A 23300-nucleotide genomic window follows, 5' to 3' on the forward strand; every position below is an offset into this window, starting at 1 on the left:
AGGTTCACATTAATGCAGACTTCACCAGAAGCCCGTAGTTACCTTTCACTGCCCCCAGGATTTAAGGCAAAGCTTAGAGTAAGCTATGTGTTACCAATGTCCTAGTTCACAAATGGCTTTAGACTTTTAACATTGTCACATGCTTCCAAGTTGCAAATTAGAACATGACAAAAACGCATTAGTTATTTGCCATGGCAGGTTCTTTACAGGTCTACACAATTTACCTAAAACAGGTAATGCAAGAGCAATTGGGTTCATAATTTATATTAACTCAATAACGCTCACATGGTTTTTAGATACCAATTTCATGCAAATTGTGGGTGTAAACACTCAAACCCTGGAAACCTCTCCATAACTACATTCACCAAAAGCCCAATTCTATATGTGCATAATAGTGCACTTACTGCATCCGCTTCTCTTGCAATTTCAAACAGAACAGCCAGTGTTTCCCCAGCTGTAATTCTCATGTTGACATCCTCACAGGAAAGCAGTCGTGGAAGTTTGGGTAGATGTCTGCAAGAGCCACAGAGGTAAAAAGTAACACATTTTAATTTCAAAGACCACATCAAAAGTAAACATTCTCAGCACGGCATCTGTAAAAAGCAATTTCAAGCAGCAAACTGAATAATTTGTTCCCTTCTGGATAAGCAGGCCATTTCTTAAATACCACTTGCCAACCACCCGTGGATATACCTCGCCAATTTGACTTTAAATATTATTGTTATGGCAGTAGATACCCTGGTATTTCTCCACAGCGAGCAGTCCTCTTTCACACAAGTTGTCTCAGCAGCGTATCCACCGCAAGATCAGTTTTAAGGGCAAGGCGAGAGGTGCGACCCCCGGGCGTCTTCGCCGCTTATTGGAGCAGTCGGTAGCAACAGACGATCCAGTCCTGTGGCCTGATGGGCAGGAAGTAGAGTGAGGGCATGATGGCCCCCACTCGACTATGCCCTTGGAGGACTGGAGCAACAAACATCACTTCGGCCCAACCACCTTAAAGGGACTTTATCGCTTTTAAAGCAGGTTCCCCCGCAATTTTTTTTAAAGTCAGCAGCTACAAACATGAACTGCTGATTTTAAGGACACTTGCCTGTCCTAGGCACCCGCCCGAGGCCGATCCCTCGATCCTGGCAGCTCCCTAACTAAGGGAACCAAGCAGTGGAGCCTTGCGGCAGACGCTTTGTGAATGGGCAGCTGCTTTCTGGGATACACAGTTCCAAGAAGGCAGTGCGCCCCATGCCCCAGAAGACACCGCAAGGAGGACGAGGAAGAAGACCTGCTGCGGTATGGGAAGAGGCAGATTAGGAAGATTTGCATTGCAACCCCCATTTCTGGTATTTCTTCAAACATTTTGCAGGATTTTGGTGCATTTTGGGTGGACCTCCACCAAGTGTAAATGTGAGATCTGAGGTCTTTTTGGCCCCCAGATCTCACATTAGAGGTCCTGTCATGCTTTTTTTCTATTACAAGGGATGTTCACATTCCTTGTAATAGGAATAAAAGTGATCCAAAACAGACAGTAAAAATTTAAACATTTTTAAAGCCCCTGTTCTCATGTGTAGAAGCAAAACGCATACACAAGTAGCGCCCGCATATGTAAATGATGTTCAAACCACACGTGGGAGGTATTGCCACGATTAGAGCGAGAGCAATAATTGTAACAAAAGACCCCCTTCAACTCAAAACTGGTAATATGTAGAAATTTTTAAACGCTGCCTATGGAGATTAAGGGTCAAAGTTTGTCGCCATTCCACGAGCAGGGGCAATTTTGAAGCATGACATGTTGGGTAGCAATTTACTCGGTGTAGCATTATCTTTCACAATATAGAAAAAAATGGGCCAACGTTACCGATTTTTTTTTTTATAAAAATGTAATAAAAAGGTATTTTACCCAAAAAAATTGCATTTGTAAGACTGCTGCACAAATACGGTGTGAATTTTTTTGCAACGGCCACCATTTTATGCTCTAGGGCAGGGGGTTGGCAAACTCTACCCTCCAAACTACAAGTCCCATGAGACATTGCAAGACCCTGACATTCACAGGCATGATGGGATTTGTAGTGTCACCACAGCTGGAGGGCCAAGGTTGCCTACCCCTGCTCTAGGGGGTGTCAAGTGTTTAGGGGTTTCAAGTAATTGTCTAGCAAAAATGTATTTTAACTTGTAAACTCAAAGTGTAAAAAAAAATAGGCTTGGTCCTTAAGTGGTTAAACTCATTTTCAACCAGGATAGCTTACATGTCCATTTTCTTCTTTGCTTCACTTGTATGACAGATGGTTAGCAAAAGGGTCCATGATTGGAGAGCTTGGACGTGAAGTGCTGAACAGCCATCAGCACCGCCTTCAGATCGATACTGCTTAGAGAAGACGTTTTCCAGACACTCCATTGTTCCATACAAGTCCTAGTCAATAAAAATACTTTAAGCAAGAGAAATATACATCAGCTGAAAATATTTAGTCAGTCAGCTTAAAAATTACCTCAATGTCATCAGCAGCAATAAAGCAGCAGAGGCCCAAGTATGTAGCACACTATTGAGAAACAAAAACGTGTACATGGTTTAGATCATAGTCTAATAAACTTTAACAGCCCAGAGCATAAGAGTGAAAAATACGGAGAAACACTTTAGTCCTTACCTTCATGGCCCAATACAATTTAGTTTCATGATGGGTTTGTTTATTTAGCGATGACAGACAAAAGACAAACCTGAAGAGTACTGGTATTTCATTTCTACTTTGACTGGTGTTTTTATAGTTCTACTCTACTGTACACAAGATACACGTTTTGTTCTATAACCTGTCCCATTTAAAATTACACTAAAATAAGGCTTTGGGTATAAAGCATGGCAACATTTAGCAGATAAACAATTTTTGCACTTTGTGTATGGAAAAAAATATAAAAAATTAAACTGAACCAATGGTAGCAAAAATAGCAGAAACCTAAAGTGAGGGAGTTAAAGTGATTGTAAAGTTTTTAGTTAAAAACAAAACATAAGCATGGAGCAGCCTGGATCCACCTCATGTGCCTCTGGCTCTTGGCCCCTCCCTCCTGTTGAGTGCCCCCGAGCAGAGCCACAGCTCCCTGTGTCCATTCAGACACTGACCTGTGGCCCAGCCCCCTTTTCTGTCCTCATTGGCTGACTGACCATTGCGGGAGTCAATGGCGTGAGCTGCTGTCACAGCCAATGAGTAGAGTCTCAGGCAGCTGAGACACTCCTACAAAGTTGCTGGATTTAGAGGGACCTCAGGTACAGCAAGTATTGGGGGGGCTGATGCACACAAAAAGCTTCATCTTGATGCATAGACTGCATCAAGAAAAAACTTCTGCCTTTACAATCACGTTAAGGTCAATTAAGGGGTGAGCAAATGAATGTCATAGGAAGATCAAAGGTCACGCCTTAGGCGAGGGGGATGGTGTTCCTTCGTTTATTTTGCAGTCTACACCCAGAGCTGAGAATTGTTTACAAATCATGGTTAGTGGCCTTTCTGAAGCAGGGCAAGCTTCATGGGAGCTGGAGAAGTGCATCTTGTATGAAAAAATAGGTTTTAGTGCACAGACCCTCTTCAAACCCTGCATAGGCATTACATTGCACAAATTAGTTAAAGCCCCAATCTCTAGCCTGTACTGTCCAAACAAATTGGTGCCAAGGCTACTGAAAAACATGTTGGCTTGTCTGATATCTTTATGAATAAACCACCATTTGAATTTCAACAAGCAACGCAAAAAGCAGTACTTGAGAACCACTGTATTTAGAATGTGTTCTGATTTCTGTGTTTTTAACTGCTGTCCTCAGGACCTGCTCACTAACAGGCCAGATTTTAAAGTATTATCTTGGGGAGATGCAGACTAGAATACTGCAATCACTGAGCAGCAAATGATATCACCTGTGATGTATTTCAGTCATCTTGCAAACCTGGCCTGTTAGTGGGTTTTAGGCCTGGTTCACACTGGTGTGTTTTGACATGCGATTTGGCTTGTCAAAACGGCAGTATTCGGCGCAAATTGCCGGCAATGGCACCGTCCTAATCAGAGCGACGCCGCATCTGCGGCGCTGCACTGATTTTAAAAGTCGTCTCTGTACTACTTTTTGCGATTTCCATTGACATCTGTGCAGAAACCTGCACAGATGTCTATAATCGCAGCTGAAATCGGGACTGCCAGCGGGAGTGAAATTCAGCTGAACTCACACGGCTTCACTCCCACAGCCCAGTGTAAACCTGGGCTTAAGGACAGGAGTTGAGAACCACTGCTCTAAAATCTATTAAAACCAGATAAAACCCAAAAGCAAAAACATTTCAGGTTACCAATTCTTAGATGGGATGTTTTTTTTATCTGGGGATTCAGGTAGCAAGTGTTATGCATCAGAAAAGCTCTTGCAGTTACAGGGATAAGACAAGCCATTTAACACTGGCAGGGGTACCTAAAATGTAAATTATCCCAAAAAAGTTTGCAGTAACTAAAGTATTAGCTGGAGTTCAGGTTTAATTTGTTACTATATTTAAATCTGTTAGAAGTACTAACATTCCCCTCCCAACAGGCTGACAATGCTGCTGTCCAAATCTGCCCTGTGCTTATTCATCCAGAGTGGAGGCACCAATGCAGGGGGAGTTACGGGCCAAATCAGTGAAAAGACAAGAAAATGCAGCCACTACATTTGATTAGGAATGTGCAATAGATTACATATTTGGTTATGGGTTTAATACCACTAAATGTGTATAAATCTGTACTTACAGCCTGACGTGCCTGGATACTTGCACCTCTGTCACAAATAATAGTCTTTAGAGTTGGAGACAAGGTTTTGAACACTTCTTCACTTTCATTGCCAGAGCCAAGCTGGCAGCAAAGAAGGCAGGCTAGAGCTGCTGCTATACGTTGCTCTTCACCTTTTCCTAAAAAATAAAGAAATTCCAGGATCAGCATATGACAATGCAGAGAAAAATAAATAAACCATTCAAATCACATTTTGTACTATCAGCAAGATACACCTCTCCTACAGCCCCCACCCACATAAACACGGGAACCCTATTCTAGCTTTGGGCTACTCCACATTCTTCAGATCTTGCTTAAAGGCATAAGTCAGGGACAATAGTGACAGAGGAAAATGCCCACATGCCCAATACAAGTTACAAGACTACACACACACACTTTAATGGGACTGTGGCCGCGTACACACGATCGGTCAAAAGCGATAAAAACTGACTGAAGGACAGTTTCATCGGTCCAAACCGATCGTGTGTGGGCCCCATCGGTCAGGTATCCTTCGGTCAAAAAAAAAAAAAAAAAAGAGAACTTGCTTTAAAATTGAACCGATGGACGCCTAACCGATAGGTCAAAACCGATCGTTCGTATGCAAAAGCATCGGTCAAAAGGCTGCGCATGCTCAGAATCAAGTCGATGCATGCTTGGAAGCATTGAACTTCGTTTTTTAAGCATGTCGTGTGTTTTACATCACTGCGTTCTGACATGATTGGTTTAACCGATGGTGTGTAGGCACATCAGACCATCAGTCAGCTTCATCGGTTAACCGATGAAACGGTCCTTCAGTCAGTTTTCATCGGTTATGACCGATCGTGTGTACGCGGCCTTATGGGCATAACCTCCAAAAAAAGTTAAGGTACTGTGACATACTGAGGCAGAGCATGATCCCCTCCATTCAGAGACTGGGCCGCAGGGCAGTATTCCAACATAACAACCCCAAACACCTCAAAGACTACCACTGCCTTGCTTAAGCCGAGGGTGATGGACTGGCAAATGGCGGCCACACAAGGTGGCTCTCCTAGGCGAGACCACGTAAATGGACGTCCTGCCTTTTAGCCGCCACTAGGGGCGCACGCGCGCCGCCGGAGGCGCGCGCCCCCGACTCCCGTGCGTGTGCCCGGCGGGCGCGATCGCTGCCGGGCACACGCGATCGCTCGGTACAGAGCGGGGAACGGGAGCTGTGTGTGTAAACACACAGCTCTCGTTCCTGTCAGCAGGGGAAATGCTGATTTTCTGTTCATACAATGTATGAACAGAAGATCAGTGTTTCCCCTAGTGAGGCCACCCCCCCCCCCCCCACAGTAAGAACACACCCAGGCATACTTAACCCCTTCCCCGCCCCCTAGTGTTAACCCCTTCACTGCCAGTGGCATTTTTATAGTAATCTAATGCATTTTTATAGCACTGATCGCTATAAAAATGCCAATGGTCCCAAAAATGCGTCAAAAATGTCCGAAGTGTCCGCAAAAATGTCGCAATACCGAAAAAAAAAATCGCTGATCGCATCCATTACTAGTAAAAAAAAATAATAAAAATGCCATAAAAATACCCCCTATTTTGTAAACACTATAACTTTTGCGCAAACCAATCAATAAACGCTTATTGCGATTTTTTTTTTACGAAAAATATGTAGAAGAATACGTATCGGCCTAAACTGAGGAAAAAAAATGTTTTTTTATATATTTTTGGGGGATATTTATTACAGCAAAAAGTAAAAAATATTAATTTTTTTCAAAATTGTCGTTCTATTTTTGTTTATAGCGCAAAAAATAAAAACGCAGAGGTGATCAAATACCACCAAAAGAAAGCTCTATTTGTGGGAAAAAAGGACGCCAATTTTGTTTGGGAGCCACGTCGCACGACCGCGCAATTGTCTGTTAAAGCGACGCAGTCCCGAATCGCAAAAAGTACTCTGGTCTTTGGGCAGCAATATGGTCCGGGGGGTAAGTGGTTAATGGCTGTGTGTGGAGCCATTTTGAGGGGACAGAAAATGTACACTGTTATACAAGCTGTATACTCACTACATTAAATTGCAGCAAAGTAATATTTTCAGTGTTGTCACATGAAGATCTAATTAGTTACAAAAATGTGAGGGTGCACTCACTTGTGAGATACTGCAAGTGCCGCATTACTTCTACTGCTTACTTATACCAATTTGCAAGTGCTATAATATACAGTGCAAATAAATGCCATAGTGTAACCCAACTACACCTTCATATGTGTAGATTCCTTATAATAAAAACCTGTAGAACACAACGAGGTGACATTTTCAAATATTGTCTGTTGGAAATTTTACTCAAACTGAACATGCATACTGTAAGTAATAGTCACTGTACATACATACATACATGTTCTCCTCTGATCGCTGTATATTATTCATGTGCCCCCCATGTAACCACCTGGGCGCAACATATGGCCCCACATCTAGTAATTTACTTATGTATTACACAGGTCAATCAGCAGAATGTGCCCTTTAAGGGAATTCTCCACTTTCCCCCCTATCATCCCCTTGGCCCTGTGTTATTAGGTTACATCACTGCATTTGCAATGTACATCCGATTACATGTTCATTATAGCACTTGCAAATTTGTGCAAGTAAGCCATGGCAAGTAGACCTGCAGTATTTACCAATGCCCATGTGGAAGATTACTTATGCACCAAAAACACCAAGGGAAATTACCACTCTTAAGGCTGCATTTATACAAAAAAAAAAAAAAACACTGACACTAGAAAAAAACTACATACCTTTCTTTAGGCAGCGCTCAATACTATCGGTGATTGTTAGCCTTCTTTCCAAGATAAAGTCACATAATATTTTGGATGCCAAAGCATTCTTTAGGCCTTCCAGAGCAGCTTGCCTTGTCTTTGCACTGAAAAATTCAATATTTTGCACGTACAAAATTATTAAATGACATACAAGGGAAATTCCTATACAAGTGTATAACATCCTTTACTAGTGTGAACAGTAATATGCCTTGATGTTAAAAGCCAGTTACTTCCCTCCCTCAAAGATATTGAGGCATAATAATCCCAACAGCACTCCAAAAAAATAAAGAAATACATCCAATAAATTAGGCGTCGTCAGGCAACTGTCCGGCCCGTCGGACATGAAATTCACATGCAACCAGTCCAGACATTTTAACCATGGTTTGCTTGGGATAACCAATGCGACCAAGAAGCTGCTTGGCTGTTATCCCATAGAGCGGGAGGGGAATGTAGCCCCTCAACCCCTCCCACTGGGAGACCCAAGCGACACATCTTCCGGCTGGCTGCAGACCCGAAGGCCGAATCTGCTTCAATCGGACCTAGTAACCCGGAAACCATGTTATGACATCACTTCCGGTTTAAAAACTAAGGTGCCAAATTTTAAAAAAATTACAGCATTCACTGCCTATTACTGTCCCAAGGGATGTTTATATTCCTTCTGACAGCAATACAAGCGATCAGAATTTTTAAAGGGACAGTAATAAAAATAAATCCAAAGCACCCCATATTTCTGAGCTTGCATGCAAAATCGAAAGCATATGCAAGTCGTGACCACAAATGTAAACTGTTCAAACCACACATGTGGAGGTATCTCCTTGTTCATTAGAGAGCAATAATTATAGCACAAGACCTCATAACTCTAAACTGGTAACCAGTAGAAATTTTTAAAGTGTCGCCTATGGAGATGAAGTAGTTTGTCACTATTCCACGAGTGTGCCATTTGGGCACTGTGTAGTATACGGGGGGGGGGGGGGCAAGGTAAAGGGGCCCAGAGGTATGAGGGCTGTGCAATGTAAAGGGGTCCAGATCATCATTTTCATTAGCAGGTGAATGCAGCCCTCCATGCATTCACATTCATTTAAGGGAAAAGATTGAATGTAAGAAAAAATGTGGCAGACCCCTGCAATAGATAAAACCCCCTAAAGCTCCCATTTTAGAGAAGACCATGCTTTTAAATGTTTAAAATCTATTCACTACCAATCAATACATTAACAAAATTGGTGTATACCTTTTGTCCATTGTAAGTTCAATAAGACCCTTTAATTTGAACTCAAAGTCTTCCTGGGCTGCCATTTCATCAACTTCAGCACCTGTTTAAGATCGATTGTTAAAGTGAACATTCACAGAAGCTTACAAGATCAGAATATGAATATATATTCAAAAAAAGTCCGTATTTAGCAAATTAGCACATTGGAATGCATGTGCAGATTTGTTTAGCATTAGAAACAGCCATGAAAAGAAAACCAAGGTGTGTTTTACTTTACGTTCTTAAAAGTTAAATGCTTAAAATCTGTTAAATATAGAACAATCCAATGCAGCCAATTTTTAAATACTAGTATAAACTAGTCTTTGTATTTCCATCCTATATACCCCCTGGACAGCATCACTCATAACCAGAAGCTGTCAAGTCAACCACACTTGGCACTGAATGTATGTACAGGACAGAAATTATGCCAGAGCACAAGGTGACACCACTTTTCAACTATAACAGTAAGTACGGTCATCCTCAGCTTTGTAGTACAGCAGGGTATGTGGCTTAAAGTAAAATATAGCAGATTTAAACTATTTAGCGTTATGTAAACTCAGCCAAAGTTAAAATTAACACTGAAGACTTAACACTCAGTATTACAACTTACCATCCTCTTGATAGCTGGCAGCATCACTAAAACTACTGCACTGGCTCATGGTTTCGAGTGAGGAATCATCGTCACTAAATGGACAAAGATTTTTCTGCCGACCACCTACAATCAAGAATTGCATAAAGTTAACCAAATTTACCTATGAAAATTGCTCATCCTAACATTTCAGTAAGTAAAATGCAAAGAATCTATTCCACATTGGAGTGGGAAAAAATGATGACCAAGTGAATAACTCTGGACATTTTCAGTTTTCCCTATATCATGTTCATACAGTGGCAAAGTGGTTAGTGCTTCCGCCTAGCAGCACTAGAGTTCCCAGTAAAAATCCCAACCACAACACCATTATACAGCACCTACAGTTTATGCAGCACTTAAACCTGCCTGGAGTTTGTATGTTCACCCTGTGCAGGTTTCCTCCAGGCACTCTGGTTTTCTCCCACACTCCATAGACATGTTGGTAGGCTTCTGTCTAAATTGGCCCTAGTATGGGTGTACGACTGTACAATATATTTGTAAAGTGATGCATAAATTGACAGCACTCAAGTACCCGTAGAAAATGTGTGCGCCTTCCCTGAACCAAGTTCATGTATAGACTCAATAGGGGAGAGCTACTAAAAACTGGTCCAGCTGTGAAAATAACCAGCTTCCATGCTTTGTCAAAGCTTCATTGAACAAGCTGAATTTAGAAGCCAATTGGTTACTATACACAGCTGCGCCAAATTCTGTGTACACCAGTTTTAGTAAATCTTCCCCTTTCATATATATATTTTTTTATTTTGCTGTGGGGACACTCGTATTTATTGTGAGAGACCGGAAGAGACATGTAGTGCCACTTCCTGTTTCAGGCTAGTATATTGGAGCGCTAAAGTTTGATACTTTTATATTTTTGTTCCTTGCCTCCTAGTAGAGCTGCACGATTCTGGCTAAAATGAGAATCAATTTGTTTCGCTTAGAAGACCACAATTCTTGCGATGTAACATCTTTCACATTATACAAAAAAACTTGGGCTAACTTTGCCATTTAGTGTTTTTTTAATTCATTAAAGTGTATATTTTTTTTTTAAGTGTTTGAAAAACTGATGCGCAAATACGGTGTGACGTAAAATATTGCAACAGCCACCATTTTATTCTCTAGGGTCTCTGCTAATATATATATATATATATATATATATATATATATATATATACATATACACACACACACACACACACACACATATACACACACATACACACACACACACACACACATACACACACACACATACACACACATACACACACATACACACACATACACATACACACACATACACACACACACATACACTTTTACCTTTACAACGCCTTTAAGATTTGGTTTAATGGGGGAATGCCCAAGGGCTATACATTACAATAAATTAAAAAAAATATATATATAAATTCTGTTTAATACTTTTCTATTTACACAACACTATACCCTGGTGATTTAAACAAATGTGAAATGTATAGCGAGACATTTTATAATTTACAAATATATGTAAACAAAAATTTGGTACAATTTATTTCTGCCTCAACTTACAGCTTACTCCTACCTTCCCTTTACTACTAGTGCATACCATCAGCTGATTTCTGCAAGTATGCCATCAGCTGTCTGCATCATGTCTTTATCATGACAGCAAGGAGGATGAGTAAGCACACAATGATTTGCAGAAACGGGGATATAGCATACAACATGACTTGACAATTTGCTTTGAATCTAGGAGCCAGCTAAAAAAGTTCGGAACCATTTTTTTTTTTTAAAGGATAAAACAAAGATATTTTCTTTCCACTTGTGTGTTGTATTAAAACTTGGTAGGCTGCCTGGATTTTGTTTTCCCAGCTGTCTACAGTTTTTGGCCCCTTGCACATGGCCATCACAAGTTCTTGAGTAATGTTGAGTAAAGGTGTGCAAGCGTACAGATTAGTACCACTGTCAGTATTGTAATATACTCATTAAAATTAGTAAGTTACTGCACTGTATTTTCTATTTTTATTTTACTGCTCTGTACTCAACACTATTACTAATCTTTACTCAGCTGTGTGCAATGTCCCATAAACAATGCATCTCATTTAAAAAAATAAATTAAAAAAATAAAAATAAAAACAGTATTTTACTCCCATGTGAAACAGGCATTATAAATGAGCTTTACTTGCTTGTGCATGGGAACTGCACCGATCAATGTTTCTATTGGACACAGCCGATAACAGTACACAGCCAAAGAAAATGGCTTTGTAACACATGTGACATATCAGCATGTAAAAGGTTGTATTTTTCAGCCTTGAGTTGCCATAGTAATAACAAAAACTAGGTTTGGCTACAAACTCACTGCCCATGCACGAGATTTCAGCAGGGAGAAACAGAAAGGGCAGAAGCCCAACGTGCCGTAATGTCGCAGTCACGGGAAAAAAAAAAAAATCGCTGATCGCCGCCAATAGTAGTAAAATTTTTTTTTTTTATAAAAATGCAATAAAACCATCCCCTATTTTGTAAATGCTATACATTTTGCGCAAACCAATCGATAAACGCTTATTGCAATTTTTTTTTACCAAAAATAGGTAGAAGAATACGTATCGGCCTAAACGGAGGAAAAAAAAATTATATATGTTTTTGGGGTATATTTATTATAGCAAAAAGTAAAAAATATTGCATTTTTTTCAAAATTGACGCTCTATTTTTGTTTATAGCGCAAAAAATAACCGCAGAGGTGATCAAATACCACCAAAAGAAAGCTCTATTTGTGGGGGAAAAAAGGACGCAAATTTTGTTTGGGAGCCACGTCGCACGACTGCGCAATTGTCTGTTAAAGCAACGCAGTGCCGAATCGCAAAACCTGGCCTGGGCATTTAGCTGCCTAAAGGTCCGGGGCTTAAGTGGTTAAAGTGGTAGCAAAGCCATGTTTTGAAAATTTGCAGACAGGATATAGTTGGTCTGTCATAAAAGGCCTCCTGCCTGTCAGCCATCATGTACACTGAGTCGTGAATGCGCAGCTCAGTGTACACTTATGGCCCCTCTGTTCCACAGAGATACGACTCCTGCATGCATGTGCAGGGAGGAAGGACTTCATGGTCTGGCCATTCAATTGGCTGAAGACAGGGAACCCTGAGGAAAGACCGGGCAACAATGGAAGTACCTGGGACATGCTGGATGAAACATGCTGCAGTGCTGGAAGGCTTAACCTCCTTAGCGGTATTCCCCGAGTCTGGCTCGGGGTTATTTTTTATACCAAAAGCGGTATCCCCGAGCCAGACTCGGGATCGCATTGCAGGATACAGGGGGCAGTTACTTACCTTGTCCCTGGATCCTGCGATGTGTCCCCACTGTGTGCGCGGGCTCCTCCGCTGTGTCTCCTCGCTTGAGTCACAGTTCCCTGCGACGTTACGACGCACGGAGACAGAGTTTGGCGCCAAATTCAAAAAGTGAAAAACACAATACACAGTATACTGTAATCTTATAGATTACAGTACTGTATGGAAAAAAATACACCCCCCGTTGTCCCTAGTGGTCTGCCCAGTGTCCTACATGTACTTTTATATAATAAAACACGGTTCTGCCTGGAAACTGGAGATTGTCCATAGCAACCAAAAAGTGTCCCTTTACATCAAAAGTGCTTTTAGAGCAGCTAGAAAACAGCGATAATAAATTAGAATCACTTGCAGAATTGAGCGATAGCGATTTGTGAGGAAATTCATCAAACAAAAGTAATGACAGCAACAATTCTGCAACTGAGCAAATTTCAGTGTTTTTGATTTGATTACATTATTGAATAATTTTTATTATAATTACATTTGTTATAATTATTTAGTTAATTATAATTTATGATTTTGTTTTTCAAACTTTATCATACCCAAGATGTCTACTAGACTCTTGTTTGGACAGATTTAAGTGAGTTATTCCTAATTGCAGGCCTAAAGTATAAAACACCAAATTTCCATGCAAAAAAATTGTACTGCGTTTGGTACAAAATTCCAGAATCCATAATGGCGGTATGAATCCATAATCATACCGCCAGGGAGGTTAACAAGCAAGTATGCCAAAATGTGCTGTGAATACTAGTACCTTACGGTATATTCCTGCAGGAGGACCCCCCCAAAAATGCTTCACTATAATGCTTTAATACCAAAAGCTCCTTTCACATGGGCGCCTCCGTAATGTAAATTCCACTTGCTCAGCAGGGGATCGCTCCGCTGATCCCCGCTGAGCATGCAATGACATGTCCTGTCCACTACACTATGAAGAACATACAGTCTCGCTCTCTATGGGGAAATTGGGTGGAAACAGACCTGTGTTTTTGTCCAATCCACGAGACAGATGAAAATAGGACCACCATCCATCTGGATTTTTCAGGCAGGATCAGATAGCAGTAGGTATCAGTGGACATGTGTCAGCCGACATCCACCAAACCATAGGGGGAGACTGGAGAGTCTAATCGGGTCAACCTGAAAGACTGACAGGCAGACCTGATCGGAAAACCAGTGTGAAAAGGACCCTTAGGGTGTCTACTTTCCATATACTCACATTGGGGGGGAATTGTACTGTGCTGTCAGAATGGAACAACCTGGCAGAGGAGAGCTGCTAGATTATGTCAATCTTGTTTGTATAGATGGAATATTTTGTTGTCCCACGGATGTGGACCGCTATGATTGAGGAAACATTGTCCTCCACCCAGGAAAGTATCTCCTAACTTATTAGCAGACTGAGCGGGTACCCCCATTTGTTGAGGCAAGCCATGGTCTTGGCATTGTCCCCAAAAAAAAAACTTGCAAACCTGTTTTAAGCCTTTCCTACCGCTAACAGCACCTTGAAGTTTGATTAGGCTGCCTCCTTGGGCCACCAGGCTCCCCAAGCCTGCCAGTCTGAGGGAGCTCCCCAACCCCACAAGCTGGTGTCTGTGGTAATCTTTACTGGGAAATGCTGGGCCAAAGTCTTTCCTACCTGCAGATGCTCCAGCCGGTCCCACCAGGACAGATTGAGAGAATAGTCTCCTGGAAGCTGTACGATCTGGTCCAAAGAGGCTTTCCTGCGATCCCAACACCACAGAATAAATGCCTGCAGGGACCTGGAATGCAATGGGGCCCAGGGCACTCCTGTGGACTGCACAGGCCTCCCTGTGCAGTCCACAGGGAGGCATGTGGACTGCACCTGTCCTGAAACTCTGCACAGAGAAGGATCTTCGAGATCTTCTCCGGTACAAAACTTTTGGGCGGGTATCTTGTAGCACAAAAAAAAAAAAGGCTCTGGGAGGGAACCAGAGCAGACTTCTGCAGATTGACTTTCCAACTCAATATTTGGAAGGTCAGCAGAATTACTTGTAGATCCTGAGCAAGGTACTCTGTCCCGGGCAAAGATCAAAAAGCCATCCAAGTACGGGGAGATTGAGATCTTTTCTGCCGAGAGAACAAAAAGGCCCTGAACGGTCAATGACATGGGCCATTTTTCGTGAGATTGCAAACCTCAAGAATCGGATGATTCTGGCATATTGGTACAAGGTAAACAGCCTGAAGATCCAGGGTCACCATGAATACCTGTGGCAACAGATTTCTGAGTAAATGCTATCCATCCGGAAAAGCCTGTAAAGCATGAATCTGTTTAGGAGGCTTAGATTGATGACCATCTGAAATCCTCGGGATGCTTTTCTTAAAAAGGTAAACATGAACACTTGGAATATCTGATCCTCCGGAACAGGGGAAATAGCTCCCGATACCCCAAGGGAAACCTGATCCAACATCCCTTGCCGTCTGTCTCAGGGCAGCAGAGAGGGGAAAAAAAATCTCTGGGGAGGAGGGAGTGAACTCCAACCCTCTGATCTTGAGGATAAAAGGATTTTGCGATCTCTGCCCATTCCTTGACAAAACGGGTAAGGCTTCCCCCTACCCTGGCATCAGAGTTTTTGGTCTGGGCTAAAGGAGCAAAGAGTGCTCCTTTGTTAAATGACCACTTTGGCCCTCTAAAAACGGTCACCAATGTAAAAAGCAGAAAAACACCCAAATCTGCCCGAATTGAGCTTCAAAAAGAACTTTGCGCTTCAGGCGACATGGGAGTGGAGATGTGAACCATCTCCATAGAGAATTGTTTTTCCCCCCCTCCAGCAATTGAGCTTCAGGCTTCTAGCGACAAAATGCTGAGGTGTGAGTAGGGCCTTACGACCTACCCTGAACAACTTGACAGCAAACTACGTTTAAAAACTTCAATGTCGCCACGTTTAGGCTTCATGTACACAGAACGTCTCCTGAACGATTTAACTTGACAGCTAGAGATCGGAGTCTAAAAACATCCGTTTAGCCGCATTTACATCGAGAAGCTTGTTTTGGTTAAAATGAAAAACGTCAAAATGAAACGCTGCTAAATGCAAGTTACCATGTTTAGCGATTGAAATGCCTCTAAACAGCTTCTGAAGACATCTTTTTGAGTTCCAGAAAAAGCCTCTAAACTCAACTGCCTAGAACAGTGGTTCTCAACCTTTCTAGTGCCGCGACCCCTTGATAAAATTTCCCAAGTTGTGGGGACCCCTAACAGTAGAATTTTTGTAGCGTGGGTTTTCAGCACCTAAGGCTAGACAAGTAATTTGCGCCTCTAACCCATGGACATTTAGGGATCCCCAAGTCCCTTACACTCATACAATATTAAAACCCCTTCTGGTACATTTTAGGATGTACCACTATGTTCTTTCTTTCACTTTTATCTCCATCTTAATTTCTTGCCCCCCCCCCCCCCCATCCCTCTCTCTAGTCATCTTTCCTGTTCCCTCTTATTCTTTCCAATTTTTTTGTTCCTCCCCCTCTTTACCTCTCCCTTCCATATATTCTCTATTTTTATTCCTACTCTTACTCCTTGGGGAAGGGGGGGTGCTGGCGGGGAGTTCTGATAGGCCAGCTTAGATGCTCTTAATCAAGATCTACTGATATGAGAACTGTAGTGGGGACTTTAAATGGCAACTATTAAACTATAATCACAGGTAGTGTTGCTCAATGTGTCTCCAGCTCTGGTGTCTCGCAGCAGTGACACCTATGCCGAAATCAGGAGATAGGGTCTCCTCCAGCCGCTCCCACTTATCAGTCAGCTGACCTCTAGTCTCTACTCTACAGCTGTGCCGTGAACTGAATGGGTGGGCAAGGGCTCCAGGAGCAGCCCAGCTGGGTGGCTGCAAAAAAGCTGAGAGGGGGTCCCGACCCCCAGGTTGAGAACCACTGGCCTAGAAACTATAAACGACCCTGTTTACATGTACTGATAAGATAACAGGAGTTCAGGAGAAGTTAAAAAAAATTGCCAACTGCTCCTAAACGTTCGTTTACCAGCAGCAGTGTACTTAAAGCCATACTTTATGCCGCAATTGCATTTAAAAAAGTTTTTGTTGCCAATAGTCAAAAATGAAAAAATGGCTGTAAACGAAACGCGGCTAAATGCTAGTTGCTGCATTTAAAAGCTGTTAAAGGCATTTGGCGTCTCAAATGCCTCTGAACATTCGTCCTGAATGCATTTTTTTGCTTTCCAAAAATGCTTCTAAAACACAACTGCCTACAAACATCTATAAATGACCCTGTGTACATGTACACCCAATTGCTCCTAAACGTCCATTTACCAGCAGCAGTGTACATGAAGCCATACTCCTGGCTTTCTAGTAGAAAGACTCAGGCAGCTGTAAACCGGCCCAATCACTTCTACCTGTAGTGTACCCTCCCCCAATATGTGTCCCAAACTGTCCCAGAACTGCCATGGGGGAGGAATTGTGAGGATGAGAGTGGGAGTTAAAGTGAGCATTCCATTGCTGATCTCCCCTGGAAAGTATGAACCCAGAAGCACCCCATTCTGAACACTTTAGGGTTCAGAGCTGTCCCTGTCCAACCACTTTGGCTTGAGATGCACAATCTGATCAGCTTCTACGAAGCAGACGTGTCCTCCCATCTCCTTAATGAGAATTTCACCTGCATTATGCTATAATATAGCCTCAGGTTATGGCAATAAAGAATACATTTTAGATATCAAATTAGATAGTTGATATAGCCCACGTTATCTATATATTCACATACTGAGGCAATACAAGGATGAAGCCAATTCTCTTACATATGTTGCACCTGTAACTGCAGCTCACCCACATCACTTCAAATACAGAATTTGTAGAGCTCGTTTGAGCTTTCAGTAAGCAGGGGATGGGAAGCTGAAGTTATTCTGCAGAGCTCAGCAAGGATAGCTTTGACAAGTTGATTTAAGGGGAGGGCACCCCCCTTCACAGCAACAGAGCTGAGGCTATCAATCACCCTTTCCTCTTGGGGTCAGGAAAGCTTTTCAGAATCAACTCATGCTGATAAAGGAGACAGCAGACAGAAATTACACTTTGTCCTCTTAATTAAGACAAGTATACACTACAGGGGGATATGCCTTGTTCATATGTCATGCCTGAAGTTTACAATCACCAACTCTAAATTGATAATCTGTACAAGCTTCTAAAGAATCACCTAGCGACAACACTGATACCAAGTTTTTCACCATTGCACATGGGTGCTCAATTTTGATGCCCATCTCATTTGGAATCTGTTTACCCAACAAAATCGTATCAACGGGCATTCTATTGTGTTTGTGTGAATATTAACTACTTTCCAGGATTATGGTTGCAGCTATAAACCCGATTAACTTTTTCAGCCGATGGGCTTTACCATTCTCAGGCTCTTCCATTCAACTGGGAAGCCAAGAGACCGAAGCAAGCAGTCAAGTTGGCTGACCACAGGAAGCGCATAAGCACCAAGGACTATGTCACTTCAGGTTTCAGCTCGGTTTACCTGGCTGTCACTGGTCAGATAGGCAGCTGATCGAACCAATCTGGTTTTGCTTATATAAAAACCCAGGATAGAGCACCTCAAAGGCCACTATAGTGGTATAAATATAAATTATTTGACATCAAAAATACAATTACAGTCCAAACTTATTGACCGGTCAGCTACCCAATGTGGGAACCCCAAACACCCCCTGACCATTCCCAAGCAGCTCTCCCACCCAAAGCCCCTTCCCCCACTCCAGTGTCCCAAAAGGGGACCCCCATCACCGAAAATCCCCTCAAAAAACCCAGTCCTCCCCTCTACCGGCCGATGATAGCCTCCAAAGACACAAAACGGGCTGATCCGTTTTTTGATTGGCTGCCTTAGAGAAAATAGGAGGAATCAGGGGTCCAAATGTTGCTTTAAGACGCTGGGCAGGACTGACGCTACCGACGGCTACGGTAAGCGGCAGAAGGCGCGGGAGAGCAGGGTTCCCTCTCCCGCCACCGATAACGGCGATCTCACGGTGAATCCGCCGCGGAGACCGCCGTTATCGTTTACAGGACCGTCGGCACTAAAGATGCATACCTCGGTTGTGACAGCAGCTGCTGCCGTTACCGAGATATACATCTTTAAAAACAGGACGTCTTTTAGACATGAGGCGGTGGGCAAGTGGTTAAAGAGTACCTCTTGCTGCCCAAGCTATCCCAAGGGATGTTCATTGCTTGTGATAGCAATAAAGTTGAATAAAGCGAAAGTGTAAAAAATTGAAATGCTATTAAAATATAAAGCAGCTCTGTTGTCCTCCCCTGCAAAAATGCAGCGCAAACACGTCCGGCACTCAGATGTAAACAGTGATTACACCACACAGGGGGTACCACCAAATGTCAGAGTGAAGAATTCTAGCACCAGAGCTCACGCTTAAAAGGGTTGTAAACCTTCACATTCTATGCATTAAAGCGGTTCTCCACCCTAAAGTGGAGTCCCGCTGATCGGAAACCTCCCCACCTCCGGTGTCACATTTGACACCTTTCAGGGGGGAGGGGGGTGCAGATACCTGTCTAAAGACAGGTATTTGCACCTACTTCCGGCCCGGCATTCACGGGCAAAAGACGGGCATTCCGTCACCCCCCCCGTTGTGTGCTGGGAACACTCGGCTCCCAGCACACAGCGGGAGCCAATCGGCGGGGCGCGACTCGCGCATGCGCCGTAGGGAACCGGGCAGTGAAGCCGCAGCGCTTCACTTCCTGGTTCCCTCAGCGTGGATGGCGGGGGGAGCAGCAGAGAGACGAGCGATCGTTCGTCCTCTGCTGCGATCGGCGCTGGACTCCAGGACAGGTAAGTGTCCTAATATTAAAAGTCAGCAGCTGCAGTATTTGTAGCTGCTGGCTTTTAATATTGTTTTCCCATGGCACATCCGCTTTAAAGTGAAAAAACTTGTCAGTTTTGCCGCGTTCTCTTTGAAACAAAAAAAAATACCTGGCACTTACACCCCCTTCCTGCCCAAGCCATTTTTCAGCGCTGTCACACTTTGAATGACAAATGCGCAGTCATGCTACACTGCACCCAATTTTTGTTATCATTTTGTTTCCACAAATAGAGCTTTCTTTTGGTGGTATTTGATCACTGCTGGGGTTTTCATTTTTTGGCGAAAAAAAAAAAAAAAAAAAAAAAAGTGAAAAAAAGGTTTCCGTTATAACATTTTGTAAATAAGTATGTTTTCGCCTTCAATGACGGGCACCGATAAGCATCACTGATCTAGCAGGCATCCATATGGTGCCAATCAGTGCCCATTTGTGGGCACTGATTGGCATATATTGGACATGTTGTAGCAATCCTTGTGGCCATGGGGGGACGTACCTGTCCAGCCACATGATGGTGCTTCCCCGGTGGTCCTGGCGGCATCCTAGTGGTCCAGTGTGGGCATTAGTGGGGGGCTGCGCTGTAAACAATCGGCGCAAACCCCCGTCAGGAGAGCCGCCAATCAGCTCCACTCTCATCTGTCAGACATGAGTGAGGAAATGCCAATCAACGGCTCTTCCTGTTTACATCGTGATCAGCCGTGATTGGACACAGCTGATCACAAGATAAAGAGCCTCCGAAGGGGGTCTATACCCTCGATCGGTGTATCAGTGACACCGCACCCCCCGGTGGCAGTTATCCTGCTGGACATCATGACGCTTAGTCAGGATAACTGACCCACTGCCCGGCATTCTGCTATAGGCCGGATGGGAAGTGGTTAAATAGCAAAAACGCCGGTAAATGAACCGCTGCTAAACGCGGGTTACCATGTTTAGAAACGCTTGGTGCTTGAAATGCCTCTAAACTCAGTGTCTAAACTCATTTTTTGCTTTCCAAAAAAAAGCCTCTAAACGCAACTGCCTAGAATCTACTATAAAGGACCCTGTGTACATGTACTGATAAGATAACAGGGGAGAGTTCAGGAGCAGTTGAAAAAAAGGCCCAACTGCTCCTAAACGTCCGTTTACCAGCAGTAGTGTACATGGAGGCCTAGGACAACTAGGACACCTAGGGAGTCCAGAATCACAGCAAAACAGGACACATTTTGGATGCCACTACTGTCACCACAATCTGAGAGATTTTGAAGACAAATTGTGCTGCAATTGCGGCAAATTCACAATGCGCAAAGCTTGACGTTTAAAAAGGAGCAGGAGCTTCTTTTGGGCGACAGCTTTGCGATTTACCAAGCATGACGGCAAAATTGGGGGAATGTCCATTAAGAAATAATCGCATCTCAAATTTTGCCGTCGATACTGGAACGCACAGTTGTGAAAGGAGCTCAACTCTGAACTAGTGACCTGTAAAGTTGTAAGTACTGTAATGGCCATGCAAATGTTTAAATCTGGACATGTATGGTAGCAAATTTCTCAGCACATCTTTAATATATTTTAGCAAAATGTTGCATTTTAGTGGGTTTTTACCCCAAAAAAATGCATTTAACAGCTGCAAATATCATGCGACATTACAAATTGCAACAACCATTTTATTCTGCAGAGACCCAACGCAAAAAATATATGATATAGATACATTTTAAAAAGGGAGGGGGGGATTATAATGTTTTGGGGGGGGCGGGGCTCTAAATAATTTGTGGCCAAAACAAAAAAACTGGTTGTCACATGGAAAAGATAACCATTAGAGGGTATAGATTTATATGAAAGGTTTAATAAAGAGGGCCGACATCCAATGCAGAAAGCAGCGCGTGTATTCCCGAACACCGCCACCTCACAGTCTGGAAAGCAGACAAATACCGGCTTAATCAGGCCGCCGTTTATGGGAATTGTAGTTTGGGCCCAGCCCACCTCCCACGTGAACGAATCATGGAGGGAGCGCGGGAGAACTACCATTCCCGGCATTCCATGCACCACATACCCCAGGCCTGATCTACACCCGATATCCCCCACTCACCCGCGGCTCTGGCGCTCCTCTTTTTAGGCTTAGGCATGTCTACCGCCCCACAGTAGCCGCTTCTCTCCGCTCTGGTACCCGGTGTCCGGCGAAGCCGGTGGTTTCCTTGTGTACGGCCGCGGTGTAGTAGGAATCAGCCGACAGATGAACACTTTTTACTAAAGCGTCTCTCAGAAATACTGCTAAAATGGGCTATCGGTAAAGGTTCGAGGTGTCTGATGGTGGGATTGGCGACTGTAACTCCGTTGAATAACTGTAGATGAAGACGACACATTTTATCTCTCAACACCTCAGGATTAAACACTGGGCGCCGCCGCTCGGCTTTTTATAGGGTGGCTCATGACGTCACCTCGTGAGGACGAAGGGATTATCCAATCGGGGTGCGGGAACCGTTCTCATGGTGCACACGGCTGTTGTGTGACGCTGAGGGAACGGGCTGAGCGAGTCCTCGTCTGTGTGACTAGATCAATATGGAAGGAATGTGTTCCCTCCGTAACGATGTACAGCAAGTGCCCCAACCACCCCTGTATGTGTTCACTAAGCTGTATTATCAGCACAACATAATAGGAGACATGGCCAATATTATACATAGGGCGAGGTGTGAGGAGAAATGTGGCTTCATTCAGTCACACTTAGAGGAGTTTCTAGAAAATGCAGACTCTCCCAGTACATTGGTATTATGGTGACTACTGGTCTGTTTTTCCGAAATTACTAATGCTGGCCATACACTATACGAAAAGTCGTCCGGAATTCGGTCATTTAGACAGTTTGTTCATTTTTTTTGGACAGGTAATGGGCACAAAACTCGATAATCGTTGGGACGTTTTTGACCTGAAAGACAAGTTTGAAAATGTTCTGCCGAACGAACGATAAATTGAAAAGTTAACGTGTTTCCCGTCCGAACTGTCTGCACTAGGTATATGTAAAAAAAAAAACAAGCAAAAAATGTATTCATTTATGTTCACTGAACGATTTATCATTCATTACATAACGGCACTATCGTTTGCGCTCACGGCCGAATGTTCGTTTTTCGAAAAATGGGTTCGGACGATTTTTCGTATAGTGTATGGCCAGCATTAGATCTAGGGCTGCAACGAACGATTACTTTCATAATAAATTATATGGCCGATTATTGTTTCGATTAATTGGTTAATAACCTTAAAAATAGTTTTTGTTGTAGGGCAGATTAAAAAACACAAATTGCTGCAAACAAAAACAAAAAACGCATTACATGCTTTTCTGCAGCTTCTCCATTGAAGCCTATTGAACCAAAAAGCACCGCTTTGCGTTAAAAAAAAGTCATTGCCCTTTCCAAATACGCAGCAGCTAAAAAAAGCACAGATAAAGAAAAACACAGATGTGGATGTGTCCAGGTTATATGAACTGTAGTGTGTTTCTGCAAAAAGCACCAAAAAACGCATAGGTGTGACCCAGGCCTAAGACATTTAGTAACATAATGGGGTTAAAAAAACTAAAATTAGCCCTTTATAGTACAAAGAGAGCAAAAAATTGCTACTGTAAGGGGTACATTTTTTACTGTGGAACAGTGAAAGTAATATTTACAGTAGCGATTTCCTATTTTTGTACTATAAAAGGCTAATTTTATTTTTTTGTTTAACCCCATTATGTTACTGGCCGATTAAAGGAACACTAAAGTCACAATTTTTTTTAAAATAACAAACATGTTATACTTACCTCCACTGTGCAGATCGTTTTGCACAGAGTG

At 42.9% G+C, this 23300-nt stretch overlaps 1 protein-coding gene across 1 annotated transcript in view; it reads right to left on the reverse strand.

Annotated features, from left to right (window-relative positions):
• Positions 1-21892, reverse strand: part of IFRD1 (interferon related developmental regulator 1) — a 29205-nt gene extending 7313 nt beyond the window's left edge. Inside the window, exons 1-8 of the mRNA XM_040343811.1 lie at positions 21575-21892; positions 9378-9482; positions 8750-8831; positions 7501-7625; positions 4729-4886; positions 2478-2528; positions 2238-2401; positions 405-513 (exon numbers count right to left, since the gene is read on the reverse strand). Coding sequence (XP_040199745.1) covers positions 405-513; positions 2238-2401; positions 2478-2528; positions 4729-4886; positions 7501-7625; positions 8750-8831; positions 9378-9482; positions 21575-21611 — 831 coding nt within the window. The 5' untranslated portion in view covers positions 21612-21892. The remainder of the gene's footprint in view (positions 1-404; positions 514-2237; positions 2402-2477; positions 2529-4728; positions 4887-7500; positions 7626-8749; positions 8832-9377; positions 9483-21574) is intronic.
• Between the last annotated feature and the right edge of the window lie 1408 nt (positions 21893-23300).

Source organism: Rana temporaria, chromosome 3, assembly GCF_905171775.1.
Source record: "Rana temporaria chromosome 3, aRanTem1.1, whole genome shotgun sequence".
Classification (NCBI taxonomy): domain Eukaryota; kingdom Metazoa; phylum Chordata; class Amphibia; order Anura; family Ranidae; genus Rana; species Rana temporaria.